Below are 13,207 nucleotides of genomic sequence, written 5' to 3' on the forward strand. Positions count from 1 at the left end.
GGAATTAGAGGCAGGGAGGAAAGGATGACTATAGTTTGACTGCAGGATGTCAACAAAGCGTGACCTTTCATTTACACCAGTCCCTCCGCATTAACCTAATGGGCCAATTACACCCTCAACAGAGGGTAAGTATAGAAAAAGAGAAGCAGAAATCCAACTTTAGCAGACTTCCATGACATCTCTAAGTGTCATTTCCTCTGCTGCTAATTTTAGCGCCGATGGCAAACCGGGCAGCGTGGTTTGTATTTTTTTCCCTGGGTTGTGGTATGTTACCCAGCTTCTTGTTTTTTTTGAGTTTTTTGGGTTTTTTTTGTCGTTTTCCTTCCCGCTGCATCCTGCAGCTTCACCCGGCGGTGTGTGCCCCTCCCTCCAGCTCCCGCACCCTCCTTCACACCTCCATCTCCATCATCTCCATCTCCATCATCTCCATCTCCATCTCCATGGGGATGCGAGGCCGGCGAAGCTCTGCAGGACCCACACGTCGCGCCTGCGTGCGGCCGGCGCGGTTCAGCCCCTGCGAGGTAAACAGCCGCTTCCTGCCAGAGGGAAAGTCCCGGCCATGTTTATTCCCCCCCCTCGGCATGGAGTGAAAGCTGCACTTGCTGCCAGCGAGCCAGGGAGGGCAGCCAGCTTGGCACAGGGAGCAAGAAGGGGATGGCACAGACCCGTTTTCTCTCTTGCATCCAGAGCAGGTTGCTCTGGGAGAGACCCAGGGACGGATGCAGAGGTGGGATGCAGCAAGAAGAGCATCATCATCCCCTCTGCAGCCCCCAGACTCCGGGGGGACGCCTGCTCCGCCTCTGCTGCTGCCAGCGAGTCATTCCCTCGTGCCTCAGTTTCCCCCCGCCTGCAAAATGCCTCCCAGGCTCTGGCTGCCCGTGGTTTGTTCCAAGCGCTCCGGGAAGTGGCCCTGGCCATCGGCAGGACAACATCGGCTTTGTCGTAGCGGAGCCGCCGAGGACGCGGTGCCAGGAGGACTTGCAGGCGGGTGAATCCAAGCCTCAGAGAAAACCCAGTCTGAGATGAAAGCCTAATTAAAGAGCTAATTAAAAGGGAGGTCTGGCTAAGTGGCCAGTAGGCAGAGCTCTGCTGATTTATGGCTTTAATTTCGGTTTTGCTTTCCAAGAGAAGCGGGCTGAGGCAGCGGGCAAGGGCAAAGGCAGGGCAGGGCCGGAGTCGGGCCGGGCAGTGCCCGGTTCCCACGGTGCCGCCCTGCGCAGTGCTGCTGCGGGACCCCCCAGCCGGGCACCACCGGAGCCCCTGGCAGACCCATCACCTGCACGAGGGTCCTGCTGGCAAACCCACCCCCCAACCAGCTGCAGGGGGTCTGTTCCATCCCGTGCAGCCAGTGTGGACACTGCAACAACCAGATTTGCCCAGTGCTGGCCTGGCATCGCCCCACGGTCACTGCTGGCAAGGAGCCCGTGCCGCCCTGTGTGCTCATCCGTGTTTTATTCTGAAAGCTGCAGGCGTTAAAGCTCGAGACCCCCGAGGTGCAGGCAGGACATGCTGGGGGTCAAGCCAGAACTGGGGCAAGGGGAGGAGAAGAGGGTGATGCCATCCTTCCCGGGACACCCAGGATGAGCCAGGACAGCTCTTGAGATGTCACCCTTGGAGGGAAAGAGAACTGCCTCCTCCCCCCCCGAGCTTTGAAAGTGGAGGGGCTGCAGTTCCTGCTGTGAATCTGGGCTGGTAGAAGGGGGAGGCGCATCCTCAGTGGGTCCTGGGGTCTCCTCCTGGTGCGGGCAGAGCTGGCTCAGAGGTGTGGGGAAGGGGGTGCAGCTGCTCAGGGTGCTAATCCTCGTAGTATTTGGTGAGGAACTGGGTGGAGGCCACCGGCGAGCCCAGCCGAAACCGCTCCACGAAGCTCTCCATCGCCCAGGCCCCTGGGGAGAGAGGGAGAGGGGATGAGCGGGGCTGCAGGGCGACTCGGGGAACGGGGGGATGCTCCGGGGCCAGATCCAGGCTGGTGCTGCACGCTGCATGTCATGCACCACGGCTGCTCTGCGGGCCACGTCCTGCAATGGGCGGCAGGTGGGAGGCCCCAGGCAGCCCTGTGGGACCAGGGGCACGGACCCACCGGCAGCCCGTCTTCGAGCATCCCTGGGGTGGGGGAAAACGGCATTGGCTCCTCTCACGCCCCCCCATTCCGCCAACCTTCGGAACGGACCTTCCCACACCTTCCTCCGAGCCCACCCTGGGGTGCCTGGAAATCCCCCGGCAGCACGTGGGGGTGACAGCAGGAGATCCCCCGGTCCCCTCATCTGCATGCACCGAGCTGCTGCTCCACAGATTGCTGGAGCTGAAGCGGGGAGGGGGGTCTTCGTTCCTGACCCCCATCCTTTTCCTCCTGCCCTGTCCCGAGCATCCCCCTCCCCATCCAGAGTAGCTTCCTCCGGGGGTGGCAGGACCATGGGACACCAGACGGGACACAGCTGTGGCATCGCAGGGGGGAAGAGGGGCCCGTTGTTTATCTGAAAGCCATCCTCCCCTCCTCTCCCCTTCCTGGCACTGCTCTTTAATGTCACGCCGCAGCCTGGCAGCCCTTTATCTGCCTTCGCATCTCAGCCCCAACTGCAGCAGAACGTCCCCATTGCTCCTGCAAAAAGTGCTGAGCAAAACCCCAGCTGCTGCATCACCCGCGTGGGGCGGCGGTGGCTCGGGGTGCCAGGGGAGCCCAGTTCCCCCCGTCTGCCCTGAGTCAGCCCCTGCCGTGAGTCACCCCACAACCAAAAACCCCCTGTCGGGCTCTGGAGATGCTCCCGGTGCCGGCACTGCACCCTGTGCCGTCCCGGTGCTGCAAGAGGATGTGGCTGGGAAGATGCACCGGTACCTGGGAAGGGGGTCCCAGGGTACTCTGGCCAGATCCTGCACCCCAGATGCTGGCTGGGAGGCTGCATGTGGTTGGGGGGGTCCCAGGTGTCCCCACATTGTCACCATCACCGCTGAGGACCCAAAAGGAGCCAAGGGCAGGGATGATCCCTGGGATCCCCACCAGCTGGGGCACACAGCCACGTTTCCAGCAGCTTTGGCTCATCACCACAGCCCGAGCCCGAGGGGGGAGATGCCCCCACGCAGCAGCCCGAGGGGGCTTCGGCTTTGCCATCGCTGCCACCAAGTCAGGCAATGGCTGCAAGTCCCGGCACGCTCCCACACGGCCATCGGCACATGCCCCAAACACCTCTGTCCTCAAATAACACCCCTGGTAAGGAGGAGCAGCCCCTCGCTTCGGGGTCTCAATCCATCCCCCTCACCAGCTCTGGGGGTCCCGGTGAGTGTGGAGCCAGGGGAAGGGGTCCCGGGGGGGGGGATGCTCCCACTGCGGTGGGCGCCTTTCATCCGGCGGGTTTCAAAGCGCTCGGGAAGCCCCGGAGGGGTGAGCAGCCAGTGCCCCGCGGGAGCACCCCAAGTCCCAGGGGTGCCGGGAGCTGTTGCTGATGCTGGTGAAGCCTCCGGAGAGACGCGGATGAAAGGAGCCGGGAGGAGGCAGAGCCGCTGCGGGCACCGGGCCCGGTTCTCACCGCCGCGCGCGGGGCCGGGGTTTTTCCTGACCTACTTTCCTACCTGCCATCACACCGGTTGTGCCCGTCCCTCGGGGGGAGTCGGGACCGGCCGCAGGGAAAGCCCTGGGTGCAGCCACCGGTGCGGTAAAGGGGGTGATGCACTGGGGTCTTCCTCAGGCAACTATTGGGTCTGGGGTCTGCATTCCCCATCCCGAATCCCCCCAGACTGGGTGCCCCATCCCGGCACGGCCGCCCGCACCCCCCGGCACAGGATGACATCCCTCTGCAAACCATCCCAAACCATGCTGCTGCACCGGTGTGGGCCGTGAGTCACCGGGACCACGGTGCAGGGAGGGGGGGTGGGGGGGTCCGGCCGGGGAGCCGAGGTCGCGGTGCCGCCGTCCCCTCTCCCCGCCGAAACAATGCGACGTTTCATCCGTGGCTTGGTCCGTTTTCAAGCTCGTTTCCCGAAGGATTATATCATCGCGCTCGGCCCTTCTCGGAGCACCCGCCAGAGGAAGAGGAGCGCCCGCTGACACCCACGCGCGTGCCGGCTGCCTGATCCCCGAGCACTAGATGGGGAAACTGAGGCACGAGGCAGCCACTGGGCTTAGGGAGCTCGGGGCCCCCCCAGCTCTACAGGCGATGGGTGCCATCGCACCCTGCCGCCCCCAAAACCACGGGTCCCTGCCTCCCCCCAGCCCCACGGTGCCGGGAGCACGTGTCCAGCTGTAATTTATCAGCCTCATCAGCGGGGCCGCTCTCCCTGATAGGAGCCCTGATGCTTTTCTGCCAAGATTAATGATGTCCCAGCGGAGGTAGGCGGGAGGCCACTGCCTCCTTTGGTCACCATTAACTGGCACCCGAGGACCTCGGCTGGGACCGTGTGCTCCCCGCAGCCCTTCGCTGCCTCCCGTCCCAGCCGCAGCCTTTCCCTCCCCTCCAGGGCCCAGTCCGACTCGATTTTCCGGCTGGGTGGATTTGAGGTGCACGAGGTCGGCTCATGAGTCAATCCCGTGGCCTTGATGCGAAGCTGGAGCTGGAGAGGGATGGAGCTGGAGAGGGATGGTGCCGCGGGGAGGGCGGCTGGCCGGGCTCATCCCCGGTCCCTGGTCCCCAAAGGACTTGCTGTTTCCCAGAGGCAATGTTTCTGGGAGGCACAAGTCCATTCCCGGTTGTAAAATGCTTCTCCATGGCAGGAGGAAGTTTGGGGATGCTGGGGAGCATCTCCCCATGCTCACTGGGGCTGGTGGGCATCTGGCACGGGGACACAGCATGGTGGAAGCAGAGGGGGATACGGCACCGCCTGGCAGGTGCAATTAAGCCTCAAGATCTTGTGCTAATTAAAGCTCTCCCCTAAAAAAGGAAAAACGTGGAAAACACACAGTCTCCATCCTCCCGTGGCCGGGGTTCAGCAGATGCCCGAATTCCCCCCGGCTGAGGGAGTTTCCCACGACAGCAGAGCCCGACCGCCGGATCGTGAGCTCGCGGCGGGTGCCAGTGCCCCGGGATGCGACGGGTGGCTTTGACATTTTGCAGACCACAAGCTGTTATCTTGCATCTCCCCGAAGTACAAACACGGCTGGTAACCCTCCTGGCTGGGGAGGGAGCGGGGCGAGCGGGGAGGAAGGGCTTCGCACCTCCTGATGGTGCCTGAGTGCCCTCGGGGGCATCCCAAACGGTCTCCATCTTCGGTCCCAAGCGGGGCCAGGGCTGGTGCCCACTGATAATTCAGTTGCAAAACTGTGGCACAGCCAAGAAGTGGAGTGAATCAGAGTCCAGTGGAGAAACTGCGGCTCCGAGAGGGTGATTTGCCTGAGGTCGCACGGCAAGAGCCGGCTGGTTGCAGGGACTGATCAGAAACGCTCACGGAGAAGGATCAGGGCTTTTTTTTTTTTTTTTTCCCCTGATGAAACAAGTCTTTTTGCTCAAGAGCCACCCTGGAGAAACACCTCTGCTGTAAACAACTGGTTTCACCATTGCCACCAGCTCCAGGCTCGCTGCGGGGAGTGGCGGCGGGGGGATGCGAGCAGGGTGCTGCAGCCCTCCTCCAGCTCCGTCACTGCCGGCCCATGTGCCCTTGGGCACGGCACCCAACCCGCTGCCCATCGCTGCCATCCCAGCCAGGACATCCCGGTGGCAGGTTGAGCACTGGAGTCACCAGTGACCGCAGAGCCATCCTCGGTCCCTCTGAGCTGTAGGCACTGCAAAGCCGGGCAGGGGGAGTGGGGAGAAGAAGCACCGATTTATTTTCCACGCTCGCCGTTGCCCCTCGCTGCTCAGTTTCCCAGGGATTTGCAGAAGGAGCGGCTCTTCCCGAGGAGCCGGGATGCGGCGGCACGGGCAGGCCCGGGTGTAGTGCCCTCTTCTGGAGGCTCCAGCCCTCCGGCTTCACTGCCGAGCTCCTGCCAGCCTGCCTGGCACACGCACCACCTTCCCCAGTTTGGCCTGGTTTGGCCCATTTCGGCCCAAGACCTTTCCCAGTTCAGTCCCATGTCGCCTCCAATGTGCAGCCCACACCTGCTCTGCCAGTGGAGTGGCGAGAAAAAGGCTCTCGTGGCGCTCCGTGTTCTCCCCGAGTGGGATCTCCCAGGGATGGGTGCCCGGCGCAGCGCTGGGGATGCACGCCACGGGGATGCTGGATGCATCCGGAGGCTGGGATGGGCCCGCACCGCTCCCCGCACCCACTGGGTGCTGTGGTCAGGACATCTCCCCCTCTCCGGGGTTGGTACCCGGTGATGACCATCATGGGTGAGATGGAAACGTTGCTGCCACCAGGTATGGATGAAATAAAAGCCACGAGAAGGGGCTGGTTTAAGGCCAAGCAAGATGGAAAATGCCAAGCAAGGCTGCAAGCTGTGCCTGCAGCATCGCCAGGCGTGCCCGCATCTCCTGTGCCACGGAGAACCGAGCAGAGCTGCGGGGGAGCTGGCTGACTTTCTCGCCCGTGGTCGGCTGGGGTCAAGGTCAGACCCTCCTCATTTCCACGTGTCGCCAAAGGCATTTTCTCCTCTTCCACTTTCGCGCCACGGGGCCAGACCCCAGCACTCAGCTGTGCCAGTGGTCGGATCAGTGTTGGTACCGGGGATGGATTTATTTAAACCCTCAAGAGACCAAAAGTCTCATCCTTTGGCTGCTTTTAGGGCTCACATCTCACCCTGGGAATTAAAGAGACTGGCTGCTGGCAGGTGGTGGTTCAATCCGGTAGCTGGACAGGCCAAGCCTGTGATGCAGCAGTGAAATGGTTAAAAATAACCTTCAAGCAACTTCTTAAAGAACAGCCTCCGCCGAGACCCGCCGCAGCTGCCTGACAAACGGCGATGCTCAGGCATCAGATGTTGCGGAGAAAAATATCCGCTGCCGGTTCAACGGGTCTTTCCCAAGGAGCCTGGGAAGGGCTGAGAAACTTGAGGATGGGATGGAGACGGCACGGGGTGGGGAGCACCCAGTCACCCTGTGCCTCGGGGATTGGGGGATCTTCTGGAGGACACGTGGTTCTACCTTTGGGTATGAAATTTGGGGGCTGGAGATGCACGTTCTGCTCAAAAGCTCTTTGGTGGGTGTCTGAGCCGCCCGTCCCAGCCCCGGGATGCTGTGATGGAGACGTGGGTGCATGGCCCTGGGTGACAGCAGTGGAGACCCCTCCTCCGACCATGCCAGGGACAAGGGGCTGGAGAAGTGCCCCGCTCCGCTGGCAGGGAGATGGCTTCAACACACATCGTTAAGAAGCCGAGCTAATGAGCCAGAAAGCAAACCGAAGGACGGAAACAACCCGCGGAGAGACTCGCAGCAGCCGCAGCCCGCTCCGGCCGTGCGACAAGCACCACGGTCCCGCGCCGCGTGGGTTTCGGGGTCTCTCCTGGCACGAGGGTCTGGGGACAGCGAGCTCCCCGAAGTTGCCCCGCTGCCACTCGCCTTCCCCCGGGATGCAGCGTTGGTTCACGCCGTGCAGGGGTGAGTCAGGCCGGCGCGGACGAGACACACCGACCTGACCTGCCCATCGAGCTCCGCTCGTGTGCTCCCGGCTGGGAAAGTTTAGAAATTTCCCTCGTCGAGGCCACGTGTGCCAGCACCATCCAGGGCAGGAGCCCATGCTTTGCCTTTGGCACCGTGGCTCCTTGCCTGTGCCAGGGGTCCTGCAGGTGACCCCTCACTCCAGGAAGCACCCTGGATGGAGCAGCGAGGATGGTCCCGCTGTGTCGGGGGGCTCTTGGCTGCGGGGCTGCGGGGCGGAGGGGGGAGCTGGGAGGTGGCGGGGGTTGTGTCAGCCCCGTTTGAGCAATCCCTTGCTAAACCATCTCCACGGCTGATCCTTATCTCCCTGCTCTGAGCTGGTGATGATGCAACTCCCGCGGCTTCCTGGCGGGGGGAACAACGAGGGGGGAATGTGCCAGCAAGGATTCGGGCTGAATTTCACAGCCGACGAGATCTCTCCCTGCTTCTGATCCCGCTAGCCCGGCCGTTACCAGCTGGTTTGCCGAGAGTTTCTGCTGCTTTGCGAAGACTTCCCACCCCAGCCACGTCCCACGTAAGGATTTGAAGCCCCTTCGCACCAAACGAGCATCCCCAGCCTGGCACTTCTGGCATGCCCGAACACACGGAGTTATCCATACCCCCAGGAAAGGCCCTCGGGCACGGCGTGGGGCCAGGACCGAGGGCAGGGCTGGTCCTTACCCAGCGAGACCTGCTCCTCGGGGCGCAGGGCGATGGCCTCGTGAGCTGGCTGCTCGTACAGGCGGAGCTGGTAGCGGTGGTACCCGCTGCGGGGTGGGGGCGTGGGCCGGACATAATCTGGGGATGCAAAAGATAACGGCTCTGAGCATCGTGCCAAGCAGGACCTGCTTCTCACCATAACCACGCGCCCACCGCCCTGCTCCAGGCTGGGATCAGGTCTCCCACCTGGCGTCGTGCACCGGGGCCCCTGGACATGCACGGGGCTGGAGGGACAAAGCACTCAGTGGCTCAGGTGTTTCATGGGTGCTGTGCCCCCCCAACCCCATCCCCTCCCTTATTGCCACCCAGATCCCCCCCTCATCTGCCTGGATGCCAGCTCCTGTTTTCCCTTTCCTGAAATAACCTGCCCCCAACCTCCTGCACCAGCCACCACCCTCTCCTCCTCCTTCTCCTCCTCCTCTTTCAACTCCAGAGCCCCGGGGTGCTTCTCTACTCCATGCCAAGCTCCTCGACCTTTCCTCCATCACCCTTCCCATCCCTGCCAGGTCCCCTCCCCATCCCTCCTGTGCTGGGTGCAGCCTCCCATGCAGGGATCTGCTGGGAGGACAAGCCTGAGACCCCCAGCACCCTGCCAGAGCGTGGCCAACACCCCTCGCCCTCCCAACTGCCCAGTGGGGAACCGGGGAGGCTGGCACACGGCCAGCTGGCCTCCAGCTGCCGGGCTTTGAAAGTCCTCCTCCTCCCGACTTTGTTGGGAAGGATATTCTTGGGGTTGATGCTCTGGCCTCTCCAGTGCTGGAAGCCTGGGGTCACCTCCCCACACCGCTGCAGATGTTCAGCGCACAGGTGGGCACGTCCCCATGCTGCGTGCGCTCCCCTGACCCAGCCGCAGCGGGAGCCAGCAGCACGCTGCTGCCCAGATGTGGGGCCTGCAGCTGGCTCGGGGCAGAGGAGCATCATCACCGGCTGGTGAGGACGGAGAGGGGCATTCCCAGGGAGACCTCCCCGCAAAGCCTGGTGGCCACCTCTCATCCTCCATCAGGGCTGGGAGGACGTGATGCTAAGGGAGAAGAGGCTGAAGCCCCTCCAGGACTCCGGGCGAGCCCCTGGCCCCTCTCCCCCACTTCCCTGGGGTGTAAACGCCGTGAGCAGCGTCTGGCCTGTTTTGAACCGAAAGTCTTTGTTCGTGCAACATCACAGAAGTTGTTGGGATTCACCCGCTTTTATCTCGTGTTTTTCTTTTTGATTGTATTTCCCCCCCCTCTTTTTGCACTGGTTTGGAGCTCTTCCAACCACTGGGGAGTTTTTTAACCACTTTTGCCTCTAGAAAAACATGAGAAAAAGTGGCTCCTCTTTCAGACAGCGCCCAGCTGTGCCCCGTAGGAGCCCCTCATCTCCTTCCGTCCCGTCCCGGTGTCCTCATCAGCTGTCCAGCTCTTCCACTGCCCTCTCACCTCTCCCAGCCCGGGGTTCTGGGAGACCCCATCCCCCTCATTGAGGTCTGCACTCACCCGTCAGCACGTGTCCTTTGATGTCCCCACTCCTCAGATCCGCTCCCTGAAAGGACAAGAAGAGGGGGGTGAGGTGCTACTGGCACCCCCAGGAGAAAGACATTGGGGGATGGACCCCTCCTGCCCACCCCCCTGCACCCGCTTCTCCTCTGGGGTTTGTTTTCCAACATTTTGGGTGTTTTCCTTGTGAAGGTCATTAGGGAGTGAAACTCCATGGGGGACGTTGCTGGGCCAGGGTGGGGGGAAGGAGCGCGCCGGGGGCTTCCTGTGGCTATTTGGGATTTAGCGGCTGGATGCACAGCGCCCCGGCACACAGGCGATGCTGTCACCGCGCTGCCACCCGCGCACGAGGCCATCCGTGACCTGGTGATCCGGGTTGGTGGTCCAGGCTGTGGCACACTGGGAAAGCCACAGTAGCCCTGTTAAAAGCCTCAGTGCCGCTTGGCACACCGGGAATCGGGAAGGGGCCGGCAGTGAAGGACCGCGGTGATTTGCACCGGCGTTCCTGCGGCAAAACTTCGCTCCATCGCGGTGGTTTTGCTCTCAACCGAAACTCCTGCCTGGCGAGCGAGTCCCACCGCCCGGCGGGCTTGGCTCTCCATCCCTGGCCAGGGACACTTCCCTGGAGGAAGACCGAGACCGCCAAGCATCCCGCTGGGACTGGATTAATGGCACGGGGGCAGCGGCGGGCGCTTGGGCCGCATCCTGACCCTGCACAAGCCACCTCACCCCTGACCTGCTGTGCTATTCCCGGTTGGCCCCCACCTCCCACCGATGCCGCCGCCAGAGCTCGTAAATCCTCTCCTACGGCACCCGTTATTCCAGTCCTGCCCACACACACGCCGCTGCCAGGGCTCCTCCGTCCTAACCTGCCCTGGGAGTTATTACCCCGAAAAAAAAAAAAATAATAAAATGCATCAGATAGCTGCAAGCAAATGTGCACGTGGGGAATATGGTCGGTTCCCCGGGTTCTTCGGGATCAAAGCTCTGCTTTCTCCAAAAAGAAACCTGCTTTGCACTGAGTCACGGCCGGGGACAGCCTCCTGAGAGCTGCCTGTGGCACACCAAAGGTCACCAGGGAGCTGAGTGCCCGCTTGGGTCCCCGGCTATCGGCTCCCCGACACTGACTTTCCCATTTGGCAGCCAGAGCCAAAAATATCCTGGTGACAGAGTGGGGATGACTAAGATTTTGGGCAGCGACGGGCAGGTTTGGATGCCATGGTTCACAGCGGGAGGGGAAGGTGGGCGCGGACGGCCGGGGGGGGGAAGCATCCCGGGGTGTGCTGCAGGGGGGACACGGCCAGGGTGCTTGTGTAGATGGGCTTCGTAATGCACATCTGGATGGAGCGGGCATGAACGCTGGCTGCTCTCTCCCTGCCTCGTCTGCCAAGCTGTGTGAGCACAATATGCCTGGATGTGCATGCCCACTTCATCCAGATGTGCGTTACGAAGACCATCTACATTGGCACGCTTGCTCTGCCCAGATGTGCATACCCATTCTGCCCAGACGACGCTCATGCCTCCTCCATCCAGATGTGCGCATCTGCTCCACTCAACCACACATGCCTCCTCCATCCAGATGTGCGCATCTGCTCTACCCAGCCACTCATGCCCAGCCCCTCCAGCTGTGCCAGCTCCCCCAGCTGTGCCAGGCTCCAGCTGCGGGGCCGGGCTGGCGGAGGAAGCTCGCAGCAAACCCCAAGCTCGCCGTGCGGCCGGGCTGGCTGCCAGCCCCTGCTCTTCAAAGGCAGAGACCGAGAGATTTTTTCTGCTCCGGGTAGGGCTGCTCCCGTGCGGGGACCTCGCTGCTATTCCTGGCTTTGCCATGGGCTTATCGGGAGAGGCCGGGGCCTCCTCCCTGTTTCCCTGCGTGCCGCCGTGGGTTGCCTGCTCGCCCTGAGATGCAGTGGGTTCTGGCTAGCCCCGGGGATGGGAGAGTCAAAGGATAAATCTCCTTTTAAGAGGCGAGAACAGGAAGAGGGCGGGAGGGAGAAAGTAGGGACGAGCACTGTAAACCTTGCCATTATTTTTTTTTTTAATAGTAAACAGCTTTTCTGAAAGCTGAGGAGCAAAACTCTGCTGGCAACGGGCTGCTGGGCTGCAGGAGAGGCTGGCAGGGCCGGGTGCGAAGCCCCGCGCGCTCCTGCGAGCTTTCCTGCCCGGAGTCCCGCTGCCTCCCCAGGGCGAGGGGGATCTGCAGCTGGGAAGTGGGTTTTTGCTGGTGGGGAGAAGAATGGTTTGTAGGGAGGAATAAACCCCCCCTCCAGGCCGTTGTCCCTTTGCTGAAATGCTGGCGAGGGCACGGGGAGCATCGCGCGCCGGCGGCCGCCGAAGATCCCTGCCACGAGCAGAGCTAATGGACGCTGACGAGCTGCCGTGTTTATTAATGCCCTTTTATGAGAGCATTAATAGTTCCTAATGACACCATTTGAGCTTCCCAGCCTTTTATCTTCCCTTTTTCTCTTTCCCCTGCCGAGGACACAGTGTAGGAGGTGGAATTAGATATTTCCACCCTCTGGTCTGTGCCGAGTCGCTGGTGGGGCACAGGATGCTGGTGGGATGCTCACATGGAGACTGGGACAGCCTTAAAAATCTGTACCACACGATTTCTCTGCTGGGATCTCCTCTCCGTACCTCTTTACCTTGGCCAAAAGAGTGGAGAAAATTCTTCCCCCCTGTTCCCAACACCCCTTTGCCGAACAGGACACCAGCCATGCCGAGGCTCTCCGGTAGATCGCAGCCAGCCCTCGGTGTTGCCTGCTGCACGTCGCAGCGTAGGGCGGGGGGGAATAAATAAACACAAATAAATTAAGAAGGCAGTGAGTCACATTTTGTTTTCCTCTTGATCTTTTTTTTTTTTTTTTTTCCCTTCCTTTCTCTTCTTCCCCCTCTCCAGAACGTGTCTGATCCCATCGGAGAGGAGGGGAAAGGGATGGGTGGCGAGCGCGCCAGCGATTCGCCCAGGCGAGGACGGAGGGTTATGGAAAGTGGGTGTGGGAATCGGCACAATCGCTGGCAGGGGACCAGCACAAACAGATGACGGATGGGACCCAGGGCTGAGCCACGGAGCGGGGCTGGGCTGCTGCTGCCTTGCCGGGAGCGTGCCCCAGCCTGGCCCCCCTGCGGACCCCCGTGGGACTCATCCGGGTGCTGGGGGCTGCGTGCCGTGGGGCGGCAGCCGAGGTGCCGGCTCGGCAGCGCGCCGATACGATTAACCAACAATTAACCAAGTGGGAAAGTTAATCCCCAAACAAACAGGGCTCCTCCTGCGCTGCTCGCTTACGGCACGCTAGCTTGGTGGGGGGAAGGCGGCTCCAAAGCCGGCACAGCCAGGAGCCCAGATTTGGTATTCTCTCTTTCTGTGATCTTTATAATGAGGTCAGGATTTAGGGATTGGCTCTCGGGAGTGCAGGGGAGCATCCCGGGAAGGGCAGAGTCGCTGGGGTGGTAACGTGGCCTCCTGTGAGCGGAGTGGAGGCTCGAACATGGAATAAGATGTTAATTGCAGCTGGATACGGA

General features: G+C 61.8%; 1 protein-coding gene across 1 annotated transcript in view; it reads right to left on the reverse strand.

The window, feature by feature from the left end:
* Window positions 1-1,450: 1,450 nt before the first annotated feature.
* Window positions 1,451-13,207, reverse strand: part of PEBP4 (phosphatidylethanolamine binding protein 4) — a 70,450-nt gene continuing 58,693 nt past the window's right edge. The window contains exons 5-7 of the mRNA XM_086628184.1: window positions 9,689-9,734; window positions 8,178-8,294; window positions 1,451-1,886 (exon numbers count right to left, since the gene is read on the reverse strand). Coding sequence (XP_086484310.1) covers window positions 1,795-1,886; window positions 8,178-8,294; window positions 9,689-9,734 — 255 coding nt within the window. The 3' untranslated portion in view covers window positions 1,451-1,794. The remainder of the gene's footprint in view (window positions 1,887-8,177; window positions 8,295-9,688; window positions 9,735-13,207) is intronic.

The sequence above is a fragment of the Tauraco erythrolophus genome, chromosome 29 (genome assembly GCF_009769465.1).
Source record: "Tauraco erythrolophus isolate bTauEry1 chromosome 29, bTauEry1.pri, whole genome shotgun sequence".
Classification (NCBI taxonomy): domain Eukaryota; kingdom Metazoa; phylum Chordata; class Aves; order Musophagiformes; family Musophagidae; genus Tauraco; species Tauraco erythrolophus.